This window comes from Oncorhynchus gorbuscha, linkage group LG03 (assembly GCF_021184085.1).
Source record: "Oncorhynchus gorbuscha isolate QuinsamMale2020 ecotype Even-year linkage group LG03, OgorEven_v1.0, whole genome shotgun sequence".
NCBI lineage: Eukaryota > Metazoa > Chordata > Actinopteri > Salmoniformes > Salmonidae > Oncorhynchus > Oncorhynchus gorbuscha.
The window spans coordinates 41771629-41789825 of record NC_060175.1 but is presented as its reverse complement, the minus strand read 5'-3'; the positions used below and the strand labels follow the sequence as shown (position 1 = coordinate 41789825).

General features: G+C 43.0%; 1 protein-coding gene across 6 annotated transcripts in view; it reads left to right on the top strand.

Annotated features, from left to right (window-relative positions):
• Nucleotides 1-18197, top strand: part of LOC124031384 (ephrin type-B receptor 2) — a 149632-nt gene that overhangs the window by 41068 nt on the left and 90367 nt on the right. For 4 of the 6 annotated variants that reach the window (XM_046342548.1, XM_046342544.1, XM_046342547.1 and 1 more), the window contains exon 2: nt 16155-16240. In XM_046342548.1, the coding sequence (XP_046198504.1) occupies nt 16155-16240 (86 nt within the window). The remainder of the gene's footprint in view (nt 1-16154; nt 16241-18197) is intronic. The other 2 variants (XM_046342546.1, XM_046342545.1) reach the window with 1 other exon arrangement.

Genomic DNA, 18197 nt, shown 5'->3' with positions numbered 1-18197 from the left:
GACACCTGGCCGCTACCCTCCCCCTCTCTCCCCCCAGCTTCTCATTAATCAGCCTTGATATTGATGGGAGGTGAACGCTGGCAAATGACTGCCTCTGAAGCCCAGAGAGACCCTCCCCCCTGTGTCCACATACCGGCCTGATTTGCATGCCAATCGACACGTTTGCTCTGAGTCTTTTTCCCAGGGCAGTGCCTAGTATGCCTGTGAATCAGCTCCTGTGTGTGTCCAGCTCACTTTCTTTTCTTTCTCCTTGTTGCTCTTCTCTCCTCTCCCCTTTTCTTCTTGCCCCCTCTCCCTCCCCTTTCTCTGCATCTCTGTTTCTCAGTCAGTCTTTCTCACCAGCTGGTGGATAGAGTACCTGCACATGATTCCTGAGATGTATTCTATCAAAGAAGCAGCTTGTTGTTTTTTATAATACTTCCAGCTTCTGTCTTCTATTCTTGATACCAGGAGTTCCTGTAGCTTTATGTCACAGGACATTAGCTTTCTTTGTGCTTTTGTGTGTGTGTGTGGTTTAGTTTGTACACAGTGAAAAAAACATGTCCAGCCTTCATTTGGCACCTGTTGATGCCCCTCTATCAGGATTCTGTGTGTCCTGTGTAAGAAAGGTTGTCAGCGTGAAACGACAGAACACCCGACAGAGGAGCAATTAATGGACACACACACACACACACACACACACACACACACACACACACACACACACACACACACACACACACACACACACACACACACACACACACACACACACACACACACACACACACACACACACACACACACACACACACACACACACACACACACACACACACACACACACACACACACACACACACACCTCCCTCTGTATCGCTCTCATTGAATGTTGGCACTGAGGACTTTTAAGGAACTCTTCACCTTTGAAATGGCTGTGGAAGCAGGCTTCCGCGTGTCTTTAAAAAAGGAACAGTGTTTTACTTGTGCAGTATTGTCTACTTGTGTCAAGGCTCCCTTTCCCTTCATGGGGACAATGACTGGAGACGTGCTTTACAGAAATCCTCTCTCTGAAAGGCCCACTATGTGCTTCCATCCCAAGACAGAGTGTATACCCTTTCCTCTAGTTATTCTGGAAAGCCTTTTTTAAAAGATGAAATAAGAATTTGTAGATGGTAAGTAACAATGAATTGCCTTTACTTGAGGATTGGATTTAAGACAGAAAGGGAATTGTTGGTTTTATCTCTAAAATAAGGCATGATTTTTAGATTTTTCATCTGTGCCAAAGTTAAACCAGGTGGAACAACCATGGATTAAATTGTTACAATTGACTACAGTATTTTCCAGCTGGTTAAGTGTGAATAGTGTTTAGTTTTAACTTTTAGTTTTAATGTCATATGTTGAACAATGTTGAACATACTTTTACTGTCTGTCTATAATGCTGAACTGTTATGGACTACTGAATTCTTCCAAGCTCTGAATTCAATAGTGCTTTATTGGCTCGGGAAACATATGCTTTCATTGCCAAAGCAAGTTCAAGATGTGACTTGCCTAGTTAAATGATTATTTATTTATTTTTGGACAGTAAACATTGAATTAATAAAGGTTTCAAAAGGATAAAGATGTTTCAAATTATTATCAGCTATGTACAGTGTTTTTAACCATATGCAAATAATTGTAGGTATCTCTCTAAGACAAAGGGTTATAAAAGTATCCCTTCACACCGAGGTCCGATACCATGTGACCTCACAGGAAAAAGGACTCTGCTGTCTCCCGCTCACTCTCTTAAGGCATCCGCATGCTTCGGTTTGGCTGGCGGCTAGCCGGAATGGGCTAGGCGAACCAAACGAGTGTGCTTGGATACTGCCTTCGCAGTAGGCCTTCGCTTGAAAAATGAGAAAAAAGTGGCAATAGCACTGTTTGTCCATTTTGAGATGCTGTAGCTCAAAATACTCTAAGATGACTGTAGAAATCCATCATTAATTTAAATGTTTTTGCCGACGAAATCTTAGTCACGTAATTTTACATCCAACTGAGATGTTTGGTGCAGTAAGTGAAAGCATCTCGCTGAATGACAACAAACACTTAATTGAAGAATCCCTACTGTTGATCAGTCATCGATGAAGGGACGGAGACTTTGGCTACTGACTTTCAGCCTCGAGACATTTTGTTTTTGTGCAGAACAGCTGAAAAAACCCTTGCCAAAGACCAAAGCAAACAAACATGTCACAATGGCATAATATATGCATGAAATGTTTCGAACAGTTTCGGATGGGAAGCATGCCTCTTATCCTGCTGGACTTCTCAAGCTGGACCTCTCTCTCTTTCTCGAGGAGAGAGAATAACCTCCATGTTCAGTAGGCTGACCACAGGACCTGGACCTTTGCCTTTAATGGCAAGATCTGGTTTGGGAAATGACCTTTTAGGGAATAGAACCTGTAATCTAGTACATATGTTGGGACGGAAGAGACCATACACTAAACAGTCTCAGAAGGAGACTTAGTCTTTAAAAGAACTAGTGTAGGCTGAACGGTACATTTAAGCTAACCTTCTTCAAGGAAAGAAAGAGAAGACAATTTCTATCACAGCCTCTGCAACTCAAAGGAAGAGCCAGAAGACAGAGCAACCAGGGACATAACCATCCAAACTCAGAGGAAAGGAACAAGAAACCACCACCAAGGAACTCCTCCACTCAGGACAAAGAAGGACACTGCCATCTTTGCTTTGTTCACCTCCATGTGGCCTAGCCAAAGCCAAGGACAACAGACTGTTCACAGACTGAGTATCACATCTTTAATATTCAAATATCTTGAGGTCTCTTACTTGTCTTTCATTCTATTTCCTCCCTTTTCATGATCACTCATTATGTTTGTACATATATTTCGATTAGCGTTGTTATATGTTGATTGTACAAAGAACTTGTGTTTGTCTTGTTATTCTGAGAAAGAACTACAATGGTCTCACTTAAGATGATTTACAAAACTGTCCTCCATATAGAGGCCTGGACAGATCGATCAAACAGATGAACTCTTTCCTCTCGGGCCAACACATCCTGATGCCATTGCTTTCAGAAAGCAGTGTGGACTAGCAGACGTCTCTGTTGAGCGCACCTATCAGAGTCAAGCTTTTGTGTGAAATATGTCCCTGGCCTTTACTCTCCATAGGACAATTGTCTGGATCTTAAGATGCCTCTACAAAGAGAACGGGGATGTAATCACTGGCCTGCACTCTGTTCTGGTTACACAGTCTAAAGCAATCAGTCTTTGATCTAAGTCAGGAGGTAAACACAGTAATACAAGCCCAAACTTAAGGCATGACAGACACAAAAAACACTTATGTTTTTTAGCTGTTTGGGAGATAAGTAAAGCAAACAGCTCTGTCATCTTAAGTGACTGTAATGACTGAAAGCAAACAGACGACAAGGCTCTGCACATTAAAGGAACATCCCACATTCCAAACAGAAATAACACAAAACCCACAGACCTTGGACAAGCCAGGCTCTGTTTGTATACCTCACAGGTTTTACAATAAACATTTATCTACATTGTAAAGCCAATGGCCATGTTTGGCCTCCCCCTCCACGTTCCAAGGCTAATTTCAGGTGACACAGGCTAACAGCGGGCTATGCCTGTTTTTGTACAGGAACCTCACCCCACGTCTGGTTTGCCATCAGTTCAAAATTAAAAAAGAAACAAAAAATCGAATCAAATTTTATATGCCACATGCGCCGAATACAACAGGTATACTACACCTTACACCTTACCGTGAAATGCTTACCAACCTTAACCAACAATGCAGTTTTAAGAAAATAGAGTTAAGAAATATTTTCTAAATAAACTAAAGTAAAACATGAAAAAATAAATATATATACAGTATATATTTATGAAAAGTAACACAATAAAATAACAATAATGAGGCTATATACAGGGGTTACCAGTACCTAGTCAATGTGTTAGTTAAGGTAATTTGTACGTGTAGGTAGGGGTAAAGTACTATATATAGATAATAAACAATGAGTAACAGCAGTGTAAAAACATTTGATTCATTGTTCAGCAGTCTTATGGCTTGGGGGTAGAAGCTGTTAAGAAGCCTTTTGGACCTAGACTTGGCGCTCCGGTACCTCTTGCCGTGCGGTAGTTGAGAGGACAGCCTCCTTAATGACGTACTGAGCTGTACGCACTACCCTCTGTCGTGCCTTACCGAGCAATTGCCATACCAGGCTGTGGTGCAGCTGTAGAACATTTGGAGGATCTGGGGATCCATGCCAAATCTTTCCAGTTTCCTGGGTGGAAAGTGCCCCTGTCACAACTTCCTTGGTGTGTTTGGACCATGATAGTTTGTTGGTGATGTGGACCCAAATGAACTTGAATCTCTCGACCCGCTCCACTACAGCCCCGTTGATGTCAATGGGGTCGTTTTTGGCCCTCCTTTTCCCTAAGTCTTAGTGTGTTTGTGGGGGTTGTATGCTCTGATTTGAGTAGACTACCCTCTGATTGTTACAATTGACAAGGACATACAGACTATATTATTTCCCGTAATCATGCTTTGCTTTCTCTAACTCTGCATGCTTGCACATGATGAGGATTTCAAGGAGAATGCCTCTCTGTGCTGGTTTTGTGGAGGGGCCGGAGTGTAGAATTATTGAGAAATGCGTTGTGGGTGTTCTGGTCTGGGATGACTCCTTTCTGTTATCTTGCTGTGGTACAGCACCACGTTCCAGTTGGTGTGTAGGTGTATTGGAGCTCTGAGTAATGTGCAGGAGTATAGACACTTTAAGTCTTTGTGGATAGGGCTTTCTGGAAATGTGTCTGGTGAGAATTGCTTCTTGTCAACATAGCCTGGTCCAGCTGAAGGGAGCACTGCTCTGCTGTCACAGGCAGCTCAATTTAACCCTGTTTATAACCATTCAGAGCTTGCCACCATGAAACCATTAGCTCTTCATCTATGGCCTACAGGTGTCCAATATCTCGGGATAGTTAGTTTTGTGTTAGAGGGACTTGAAAGTGTTTTTTTTGGTACACACTTTCCATCGTGCTGTGTATTCAGTGATGGAGAGCATGTTGATGGCAGGGATTTGGGGTGCCAACATGTGGAGTGATATTTGGGTTATTGTGGAGGCATGTCCTGGCTGTGTGTCTTTAAGCTAGGCTCCTCAGACAGGAGTAATGGTCCCAGCAGTGCAAGACTAGACCCACTATGGAGCCTGCATCAGAGTCTGAGCTTTATAGAACCCCAGGGGGGCATGACCGGTCATAACTCTTCCACTGGCAACAGGACGACTAGCTCATAGGCCAGGAATCTGAAGTAGGTCTGCCATTCCTCTGTTCCCTGATACGTGTGGTCCCCAGGTCCAGGGGGTCCTGGTAAAACAGTCACGGCCGTGAGGAGGTACACTCATCTCCTATTCGGTTCAGGGAACTTAAGCGAGGTGGGCTGGATATGGAGCATCTCAGAGTCAGAACAAGCATGAGTGTTAGGAGGCATGTAGGGAGGGAGTGCGGAGGGAAGGGCTACCCACCTGGCTCTGCTGGAGTCTGCTGTCTACTGCTGAGCATGGCGTAATCCTTCAGTCACTACACCAGCCATGCTCACACAAAAGGTATGCACTTAAAAACACACGCACACACATAAGCACACACTCACACAGAAACCCACAGACACTCTCCATAGGAGAGATAAATATCCGTCTCTCGCCATTTGTCTGTCAGTTGGTTCATACAGGCCTTCCCACAACTTTACTCTTTCATATCTGCCTCATCATCATTTCATGCTCAGGTTTGATTAAAGTCCCGAAATAACATGCATCTATGGAAGATTACGCAACACAGATGTGAGCAAATATGTGACTACAGAATGTGAGGCTTTTGATGCTGGTTCCTACCTCACAGTATGTACAGCTGTAAATGTGATGCTATAGCTCTCAAAACATTTTAAAAAAAACATTGCTGCCCTGAATTTAGCTGGGTTTAAGTAGAGGTGCTAAGGCTTAAATGGGTAGGAAAGATGCTGAATGGTTGTAAACAAAGAAGAGCTCTTCAGGAAGTGTTCAAATCTGATCAAAATCTTTCAATGGGCATTTTCTCTTGCTTGTCTGTTACGTGAGATAACACGTTTATATACTCTCAAAGCATCAACACTTTCCGATGTTTCTTCCAACTACAGTGTGTGATATACCACTTTGAAGCTCTGAGTCTGTACTTTTATAAATTGTAATAAGCACATCACTTACATTTGACATTAGCTTCAATAGAGAATTCTGGACACATATACAGTATATTGGATAAGTAGACCGAGCTATTGATTATGCAGCGGGGAGGATGGGGATATCTGTGCAGACAGAGATCTAGAGCTTATAACTTCCCTGGCAGACAGACTGCATCGACTGGCAACGGTTCAACTCTCCTAGTTTGACCCTGTGATGCTCACACATCAAGTGTCACTGCTCAAATTCCTCAGCACAGAAACTACACAGAACGGGCTGAAGGTTTAATATGACAATCTAGGGCATCTTCAATTCTTGTGATTCATATTACTGAGAGAAGATTTAATAAGGACGCAGACTGGTGAGCTATTGTATCATTTATGTTGTAATAGTTGTGCTTCCATGTTTTATTAGTTACACTTGGTGGGGTGGTTATGGGAAATGAATGGAGGTTATTTGAGTCCCATCATATCTCACTAAGCATCCCCTGTGATATTAAGCTTTGACATTTTTCTGGAGGCTCCTTGGTTGAAACATCTGCCTTACAAAAGACAATGATATAGTTGTTGCCAATTCCTAACACAGAGAGGCACACACGCACATATGGGTTTCATATGGCAGGATGCAGGAGTTCTTATTAATGTCTGTTCTCTGATATGTGTTCCTTTCATGGATCCAGACACCAATCTTTGGTTTGTTGCCAATGTGTAAAACAGTGAGAGTGAACAGTATTTGATATCAATATGCTGGTAATTAATGATATAACCACCAGTTTTGTATCAAGCCTTTTGTTCTTTTGAGTCCTCCTGGGAGGATACAGGGCCAATGCCTGTATCCCCACCATTTGGTAAATATTTTAGACACACATAACAGTAGTTCATGCAGTGACGTTATGGTCACAGAGTTTCTAATCCTAGAGGCGCAACATCATGAGACTTCTGGGAATGCTTGTGAAACAAGCTAAGCAAACCAGGCCGGGGTTTGAGAAGTCAATGAGACAAGTGAATAATGAATCCTTGGTTTTAAATGTTCTCTAAATCTAAAGGCACAACCTAGATTCGAGCCAATGTCTTAAGTTGTTGAACATGTTATTACTCCAACCTGGTAAATTTAACAAACTAACACGTTTACATTTTCGTCAAAAACAACTTTATTTCGAAGGTGTGCCTCTGATTTGACGACCTGGCGTGAGACAACTGTTAGACTCTTACGTGTTTCTGTGCATGAGTTTAGCTATCCAACTTCACCATGACATCACCTACAAAGGTGATCGGGGATTTGTATTGGAGAAGCAGTTTCCCCCGTGCCCATTTGAAGTACATGCCAGGTAAGGCACAGGAAATTTGAGGAACTGGCAGTTCTTAAGATTCCAGTAATGCTGGGTTAGGAAGCTTAACAGTGTGTTAAATTGCTGTCATTTTCATTACAATGTTACTTTCATGTGTCCTTATTTTCCACTTTATTTTTTCATGTAATGACAAACACGTCTAATGATAAACGGCCACACGAAAGCACGCTTGTCTCTGCATGAGCCAATGACTTATTTATTTACATTTCACGAATCATTCACATCTCCGGATGAGCCGGATTTATCATTCAACAATATAATGTCAGAAGCCCCATTTACAGTTCTTGTAGCACTTAACCTAGAAATGATATACCATTTTGGTTTATCAATGTTGAATCTAGGAAAGTAGTTGGCATACACAGAATGCTGTATACATGTGATGTTTGTGTATTTCTTTAGATTACCGGCTTCAATCGCTTTAGCCAATCAATAAATAAGTGGCTTGTGCCTAGAGAAAAACATCAGCATATCATACATGAATCAAGTTGAACCCTTTACATCAAGGACAGTGATTCACCCCATGGCCATATTTAGATATTCAACATGATATGAGGAGAGTGTTAGCTCAGAAGCTCAGTCTCACACATTTTCATCTCATGCATATTTCAGGTCAGGTAGACAGCTGTGGGACATGGAAGGGTGTTGTAGTACAGCGTTTACTCTCTGACAGCCTGAGAAATGGTCCGTCTGGACTTCCTGCTCTCCATCCACCAGGCGTAACCCCCCCACTGGGCACAGACGTCAGTTCAATGTCTAGTTTGGATTTACATTTGGTTGAGTTGTCAACTAACATGAGTTCAATGTAAAAATCGACCAAAAATGTCACCCTGTTGTTGGATTTAGGTTAAAAGTTGGGTGAAAAAAATACAAAATTCCCTTACGTTGATGACTTTTTGCAAATCCAATCAGTTTTCACTGTTGAGTCAACGTCATCACATTGAATTTTCTGGTTCAAATTACATGGAAACAACGCTGATTCAAGCAATTTTTGCCCAGTGGGTCAGCTCCAGCTCAGTGACATGAAGGACAGGACAGGTCACCAGGTCTCCTCTATCAGCCACCCTTTAACTGACAAGAATCAGGAGTAAACCTGGTGCTCTGAAATATACATTATGACTACGTTTAAAGTCTCTTAAAGGATGTGGAATAGGCAGTAAACTCAATTGTTTGGCAGGCTATTGGCATGGAGTGGCATTGACTGGTTAATGTGAAGGTATATTACAGGGGTCAAGCAGACAAACAAGGTAAGACTGGCAATAAACAGAAAAATATGTATTTTTTCTTCTGTCTTTATAGCTACATTTTTGCTGACACAATGATTGGAAAGTGCTGCCTGTTTGAGTCAAGCTTGGACGGCACATCACTTGACAAGTAAAGGGCACTTATCAGTCAATCTGGAGTACTTTACCCATCTCTCTGTGACCTACAGTACATAGACAATTTCAGAGCCGTTTCCCTGCTGTGATGCCTCTCAGGCCTGCACATACAAAGCTGTTTTTCTGGCAGGTCTATGGATCTGAAATGTGGGAACAGAGATTGGTTTTCCTTAAACTCTAAGACGTGTTCATTATCCCGGCACATACTGTGAGTTGGGAGGGGACACTGAGCCCTTCCTTCCCCCCAGTTCGGTGTTCTCTACCTGGGAGGAATGCCTCTTACCCTTGGTACTCCCACGCCACCATAGGTCCTGAGGGGCCTTGGGCTCTGGTACAGCCTGTCCTGTTCAACCCGACCTAGGAGATAGCGCCTGTCATGCAGTCCTTCCCCGGGAGGGAAACCCGGTACCATACATCAATGAACAAGGAATTGCTTCATGTTTGTGCATGTGCTGTCTGTATAAAACATTTTATCACCCGCCTTTCTCCCTATGGCTTGTAGGCAAGGTGTGGGAGGCTTGCAATGATGATTTCCATCAAGTTAATTAGTATTGATGTGTGAAAAGCTGTTAGTTTGAAGTAAGGTGCTTTGTGCATCTTTGCATGATTTTCCCGCAGGTATTTCAAGTATGATGGAAGATCTCCACATTTCAGGGAACAATTATCAGACTGAAGGCTTTTCTCTGTCTATTGAAGATTGAACTATTTTGAATGATGAGATCCATTATTACAGCCTTTTCCATTAACCACTCAAGGAAAAACCATTATCCTCCATTAGGATTTTTGAACAAGGATTTCAGGAGTATTTAAAAAATATTAGAAACATGTTTGACTCTTCTAGCCTTGCAGCCAAGCTGAGGTTTTTCTCCCAAAGCCCCGGTGTGCTTGATTGACCAGGTGGTGACCATTCTTTCTCCAAATGTACTTTTGAGATTGATGGTTCTCAATTAACAGTGGTGCACTCAAATCATGAAATATGGTGTCTTTCAGAACTAACTACATTTTAATGTGCAGTGAAACTGTGTGCTAATGATGCACCTACAGTTACTGCTAATAGCAATAGCACACATCCTGGATGCATGGAAAGAATTCCAAATGTTGAAAAGATTGGCAAGCCAGCGCACAGGGGTGTTGTAATCCACGATGATGTAAACCAGGTTTGGAAAATGATTAAGTCGATTACTTTGGAATAGTGATCTGTTGGAAAGTTACAGATGTAGGATCTTAATTTTAGCCAGTGTGCTACTGCAGGACAATAATCTTGCAGCAACAGGAAATGTTTTACAACTTGATGTTAGATGGTTCCTCACCCTGAAAGTAGTCTATGGGCCAAGACAAACTGTAGTCAATGGTTCAGTATCCTTTAAACATCCACTACAAACGTCAGCTAACCTTAGCCACTACAAGCTAACAATCAATGAAAGTGATGGGGGCATGTGAGCATGTTTAATGTCAAATCACCTGAAATCAACTCCATATTTGGTTTGATGTTACTTAAAGGTGATCTGGCCATATTAAGTTTTTAATGTCTATTTAAAGAAAACTGAACCATGGATTACAGTTTCTCTTGGCCCGTAGACTACTTTCAGGGTGAGCAACCATCTAACATCAAGTTTGTGTAAAATAGTGAACTACTCCTTTAATTGACATTTTTGTAGTGGTTAATACATTTTTTGTAAGGGAAAATCAAGTCTCAAATTTCAAAGTGGAAATGACAAACTTTAGAAGCCTTTTTAAACCTCAAATACACTGCACATTTTAAGTGTCCTGCATTGCAGTACAGTTCTGCAACAGGGTGATCAAACATCTGTATGTGCTATCATGAATGACTAAGGGTCAGGAGTAGCTGTTATTTGTACGATCCAGTAGTTTGACACATGTACATACTGTACCTAAATAATCTAGTATTATGGATTAGATTAGATTCTCTTGTGATGTAAGTCGCTTTGGATAAAAGCGTCTGCTAAATGGCATATATTATTATTATTATATTATAAAATTGGCTGATTCAGAAAAGGGTTAAAACAGGAGTGTCTTTGAGTGATTCTAAGTAGTACATAGAGGACTTGACAGTCATGTTATGGTAGAGTTTTTGCTTGATTTACTTTTTTGTTTTTGGTCATTTCTCCTTGTCCAGGCTGACAGGTTTAGTTATATTGAATGATAACACAGTGGGCTCTGTAAGGATTACTATTGAACATCCTGCCTAGTAGCCCAGGGGAATGGTGTGCTGTATCATTCTGTTAGCAGTCAAAGTGCTCCACGTACTGTGTGTGGTAGCATATTTCACAGGGCACTGTCTGCTGCCAAAATCAACTGCCCAACTTCCTCTCTTTCCCTCAGAGCAGGCCTAGATCCTCAGCCTCAGTCGTGTCCCACTCCATCCCACGTCATCACTCCTCGAGCCCCTACATCATCATCAGAACCCCAGAACCGGGCCTTGCAGGAACCGACAATAACCCCTGGTTACCCATAAATCTTCCTGATAGAATGATGTCTCTCCAAAGACACATGTTAAAGTGCACCAGATACCCAGGGCAGCACGCCAAGCCCAGTTTGACTTTCTGAAAAAAAGCCTATGCTGTTGGGGTTTGGGCCGATGCCACCTCATCCACAAAGCCCCTGTTTCATTGTAGATGCAGGATTACTGATTCATTTACCGCACAAGGACATGTTGTAATGTGGTGGTGGTGGGAGCCCCACCTAATGGACCCTCATGGAGTTGAAAGATTTCTGAGATGTCTCAGGTTCAGGGGCTCCCTCCCTCAAATGAAACAGAGCACTCTACTTGTTATTCTGTCCAAAATGCCATACAGTAGCAGTGTGCGTCCATCATTATGGGCATCAGTCTTACCTCAGCACAGGCAGTTTTTCCAATCCCAGTGCCCATAAATCTAGGCATATTTTTTTTTATCACTGTCCACAAGAAGACTGCTCTCTGGTCTATGGTATTAGCTTATGGACAGATTGTTCAGGCTATAGCTGTACCGCCATCTATAATCCACATTTTCCATTGAATATAGCCTATGATTCCAGGTGTTTAATGAAATGGAAGTTCATTGAGTTATACACACCACAGATTTGGTGAGAAAAACACTGTGGTGCCATTTCCACCGCATTGAAAAAAAGTGTTAGTGGATGCTTTGATGTAGAAGTCAATGTTGAGGAATTTGCTCCGTAGAGGCTAGGCTATAGTACAATTCTCCTGGGAAGGAGGATAAAAGAACATCATGCTTGCAAGCCTTTACATGCTGTGTTTTGGAGGTCAATCACTTCTTCAGAAATACCCTCATTAAACTATTAACGTAATTTGATACAAGCCCGGTTTTGCCCATGTTGAAGCCTTTTTTTTAATGTAACCTCTATTTAACAAGGAAAGTCAGTTAGCAACAAATTCTTATTTACAATGACGGCCTACCCCGGCTTAACCTGGACGACGCTGGGCCAATTGTGCGCCGCACTATGGGACTCCCAATCACGGTCGGATGTGATACAGCCTAGATTCAAACCGGAGACTGTAGTGATGCCTCTTGCACTGAGATGCAGTGCCTTGCGTTCTAGATATTATAATAGTATTTATTCTACACAGCTGTTCTGCACTGTTGTTCTGCACTATTTTGACAGAACACTACCACACAATTTGCCGAAAATTCATGCTGTATACATTTTTACAGTATAATCAGTGAATCTGTGACTGCGTGTGTGTGTATGTGTCCGCCTTTGTGTCCATCTGTGTGTTAATGTGCTGCTATAGATACAGGGATGTGCATCTGTTTGGCTGCACTTGTTACCTATTTCCTGCCTGGAGGAGGGAAATGGGAGCTGGGAGATAAGATGGTACACCCTGGAGGAGACAGTGTGTACATCCATCAGTCAGATTCTGCCCTGCTCAACCCTACACACTAATTGGCCATCCATCTCTCAAAGCCTGACCTACTCGCCACAAGCCAAAGCATACTCACACAGTACCCACACAAATCAAGCACATGTGCGATCAAAAACAGACACACATGTACACACACGTGCTCTATGGCCGGCCGCTTCTCCTGTCCTCCTCTGCTGCATCCCCTGCTCTTTGGAGCTGGAGGAGAACCACTGTGCCTGGATTAAAAGGGCTAGCAACGTCCCCAAAGCTCTGAACAAAGCAATATCACATACCTTGAATACCGACTCGATGAATGAAAATGAATTGTATTTTCACTTGGTCTCAGAGCACTTCATAGTGTGTGCAGGTATCTTGGCTCGTCCTCCACCATTGTGTATTGCCCATCTGCTAATGGGGCCTGCAATCATTTTGGAACAAACTGCTCTGCATATAACTGTCTCCTACACTTCTTAGAAATAGAAGTTATACGAGTTGCTCCTACTTTTTGGTATTTAGAACGTGGCTGCCGACCAACCAATTTCCACTACAATAATCCCAGGCCTATAACCCCTGATCCATGTCAATTAATGTGGGTATGTGTTCTGAGACTCAATTTGTTTATGAGCTTGTGAACAGCTGCTCTCTCTAACCTTCATTTAAAATGTGATGACATTCTCTGGAAAGCTGAGAGGCTGCGGCATCCCTAGCTCTCAGAGAAGACTCAGTGTTGTTGGAGCACTGCTGGCCCCTCCTGTCTGGCCCCTCTGTAACTTTAAACAACCCTCTCAGCGGAGGTTTACGATCAGCACAAAACCCTCCTTGCTTACTCTCAGGAAGTGTTTTAGGAAGCGCTCTTAGGCCTGTAAGCGTATCTAAAACTCCAAGGTCTCATTGCATATTCATGCACCTTCAGTGTTCAGGCTGAGCCTGTCTAGTAATAAAAAAGACAGCCTTGTTGAAAAGTTTAAGCTCTCACGTCCTCGGTGTGCTCAGCATCCTCTGTGTGCTCATATAACTGAAATATAGCTGGTGCCCTTTGACCTCCAGCTGAGCCAGAGGCCCAGGCTGGAATGTGTCGTCACCTCCAGACCTCAGTGTAAACAGTCAGTCCTGGTCTCTTGGCTTCATCGCTGCCATACCGTTCCCTGTTCGGGGCCAGAGCCCGCCCTCCCTCCCTCCCTCCCTCCCTCCCTCCCTCCCTCCCTCCCTCCCTCCCTCCCTCCCTCCCTCCCTCCCTCCCTCCCTCCCTCCCTCCCTCCCTCCACTCTGCCTGGGCTCTCTCCCTCCCTACCTCCCTCCTTCCACTGCCTGGTCTCGCTCTCTCTCTCTCTCCCTCCCTACCTCCCTCCTTCCACTGCCTGGTCTCGCTCTCTCTCTCTCTCTCTCTCTCCCTCCCTCCCTCCCTCCACTCTGCTTGGCCTCTCTCTTACTGGTCAGTGTGTCTGACTGAGCAGTCTTGCCCTGCCACTGTGCTGCCTGCTGAGAGCCTGAGGATTGAGGAGGGAGTGAACAGTGCTGGTTGTGACTCAGTGAGGTACTCTTGGCACTGCAGCAGGTAATGAATTGGTGTGGCTGCCTGCTATGAAGTCTAGTCAGCAGGAGGGGGAAATGTGATCAGTCTTTCAGGGCCAGGTACTACCTGTCCAGCGTGCAGGCCTCTAATAGCAGTACGCAAAAGGTTGTGTGAGCCTGACTGAGGGACTGGAGGGCCGTCTGTGTTCACATACCAGGGGCTTTCACTCCCTCCCTCCCTTTTCTCTACACCACCACACTCCCTAAACCACCACCGAGGGGGTTCATCATTCTCACTTTACTACTCAGCTAATTATCATTATCATTACGGGGGATAATTACCATTTCACTGCCTAACACTCATGTAGACTGCTCAACCTGAAGTCGCACAAGGTTATCAATGGTAGCAAAAATGCAGCCTCATCTGCCTAATTATACTGTTTGGGCTTTGTGAGAACTGAATGGGATGTGAAATGTGCTATTATGCTTTGCGTATATTGGTGAGGCTCTTAGATTCGGCAAGTTCCTAAAAATAAATGTGCAGCATGTGGAGCCTGTTAATTAAAAGCTTTGGTTTCCTCTGGAATATAATAAATCAGAGGAAATCCATGTGTTATAAAATACTGGAACGTTCTAAAATATATTGGATGCTGTTCTCTCTCTTGTGTGAGTTTAGCTGCACTGTACTGTAAAATATATATATATATATATGCCATTTAGCAGACGCTTTTATCCAAAGCGACTTACAGTCATGTGTGCATACATTCTACGTATGGGTGGTCCCGGGGATCGAACCCACTACCCTGGCGTAACAAGCGCCATGCTCTACCAACTGAGCTACAGAAGGACCAAAATCAGGCCATCCAGATCAGTAGCCCAATAGTCATTTTCCAATTTCTGAAAGGGAAGTCTGACATCATACAGAACGCATGCTGAATAATAAATACATCTTTGAAAAATAACTTTATACTACCAATCACCAAAAGTGACTTATAGTTAGTAGCTGGCTTGTCAAGGGGAATTGCATACATCTTTCACTGGCCTTTTGGAGTTGCAGCTGGCGCCTATCACCTGATGAATGTTGTCTCCATCTGCTCCAGCTCAACACTGGTGCTCCTGGGCTAATAACTAGTGGAAATTCATTAGGCCTGTAGGACCCTCTTTCTGCCCCCCTCCCCGTCCCCCCGATTTCTCAGAGAGAAGGCATTGACAGACAGCCTGCCTTGCCTGCCTCTGGAATGGCGTTGGCTGGCCAGAGAGGACCTCATGACAAACAGGAGACATATTCTCTTTGGCCCCAATTACCAGAGGTGTTCTTTTCCACCAGCTAATCCAGCGGATCTAGAGTGGCCCCTCTCACTACCCCAGGAGCTTTTCTTTTTTCCAGCCGGGAGGTTGCCCCTCAAAGCCAGGGGGTGGAACTGAAGAAGCATGTGCCTGTTGAGTGGAAGTTGACCCATGAAGTAGTAGCCTGGTGGCTGTGGTAGAGTTGACCAAGTTCCAGTGAACCCAGTGATCTGTTCTCTTCCACGTGGATGGTCACACACTGTTTACTACTACAGCACGTAGCCAAATATGCCCTGGTCTCAAACAGTTGCATTGCCATCTTTAAGAGAGAGGATAATGGAGATGTCTGAAAAAATACTACAGTAGCAGTAATTTTAAGACTGAAAATGAAATATAGTTTCATTATTATTAATTGTAATCAAATCTTATATCTTAGGGTTTGAATGGGTTTGAATGAGTACCTCATAAATGGACTCCCATCTCCACCTATGCTCACCTACTGCACCGTTGCTACTGTATATTATTTGTTTGAAGGTATTCTATGACTTGGATGTCGTCTGACCGCCCTCTCTTTCTTCTCCACAGAGACACTAATGGACTCCACCACAGCGACAGCTGAGTTGGGCTGGACAGTCTATCCCGTGTCAGGGTCCAATGACAACAGCGTGAGTGTAAGCTCATGGTCGACATGATACCATAACATTTTCATTTCAGTTGCTTAATTCATTTGATTGCTAATTAACTAATTTTCATGCAGATGCAGCAATACTACAGTGCGCCACATTTTCAGTTAATTTTAGTTCATCACAGATCAACTTGGTTTTGACACCCAACAGCAGAGCTGGGCGATAAATTGCTGGAATTGATGCGATAACAATAAATTGAAAGACAAATTTAAAATAAAATAAATGATCCTTTAAACTATGACTACTACAGTTGAAGTCGGAAGTTTACATACACTTAGGTTGGAGTCATTGAAACTCGTTTTTCAACCACTCCACAAATATATTGTTAACAAACTATAGTTTTGGCAAGTCGGTTAGGACATCTACTTTGTGCATGACACAAGTAATTTTTCCAACAATTGTTTAGACAGATTATTTCACTGTATCACAATTCCAGTGGATCAGAAGTTTACATACACTAAGTTGACTGTTCCTTTAAACAGCTTGGAAAATTCCAGAAAATGATGTCATGGCTTTAGAAGCTTCTGATATAAAAATGTACATAATTTAAGTCAATTGGAGGTGTACCTGTGGATGTATTTCAAGGCCTACCTTCAAACTCAGTGCCTCTTTGCTTGACATCATGGGAAAATGAAAAGAAATCAGCCAAGACCTCAGAAAAAAATTGTAAACCTCCACAAGTCTGGTTCATCCTTGGGAGCAATTTCCAAACGCCTGAAGGTACCACGTTCATCTGTACAAACAATAGTACGCAAGTATAAACATCATGGGACCACGCAGCTGTCATACCGCTCAGGAAGGAGCGTTCTATATCCTAGAGTTGAATGTACTTTGGTGCGAAAAATGCAAATCAATCCCTGAACAACAGCAAAGGACCTTGTGAAGATGCTGGAGGAAACAGGTACAAAAGTATCTATATCCACAGTAAAACAAGTCCTATATCGGCATAACCTGAAAGGCCGCTCAGCAAGGAAGAAGCCACTGCTCCAAAAGGGCCATAAAAAAGCCAGACTACAGTTTGCAACTGCACATGGGAACAAAGATCGTACTTTTTGGAGAAATGTTCTCTGGTCTGATGAAACAAAAATAGAACTGTTTGGCCATAATGACCATTGTTATGTTTGGAGGAAAAAGGTGGAGGCTTGCAAGCCGAAGAACACCATCCCATCCGTGAAGCAGGGGGGTGGCAGCATCATGTTGTGGGGGTGCTTTGCTTCAGGAGGGACTGGTGCACTTCACAAAATAGATGGCATCACGACAAAGGAAAAGTGCGTGGATATATTGAAGCAACATCTCAAGACATCAGTCAGGAAGTTAAAGCTGGGTCACAAATGGGTCTTCCAAATGGACAATGACCCCAAGCATACTTCCAAAGTTGCGGCAAAATGGCTTAAGGACAACAAAGTCAAGGTATTGGAGTGGCTAGCACAAAGCCTTACCTCTATCCTACAGAAAAATTGTGGGCAGAACTGAAAAAGTGTGTGCAAGCATGGAGGCCTACAAACCTGACTCAGTTACACCAGCTCTGTCAGGAGGAATGGGCCAAAATTCACCCAACCTATTGTGGGAAGCTTGTGGAAGGCTACCCGAAACGTTTGACCAAAGTTAAGCAATTTAAAGGCAATGCTACCAAATTCTAATTGAGTGTATGTAAACTTCTGACCCACTTGGAATGTGATGGAAGAAATGAAAGCTGAAATAAATAATTATCTCTACTATTATTCTGACATTTGACATTCTTAAAATAAAGTGTTGATCCTAACTGACCTAAAACAGGGACATTTTACTAGGATTAATGTTCAGGAATTGCGAAAAACTGAGTTTAAATGAATTTGGCTAAGATGTATGCAAACTTCTGACTTCAACTCTATGTGTTATAGAGTATAGCTCCAGTAGCGATTGATGCACAGTATTTCCACATGTTGCGCCAAAGGATTTGTTC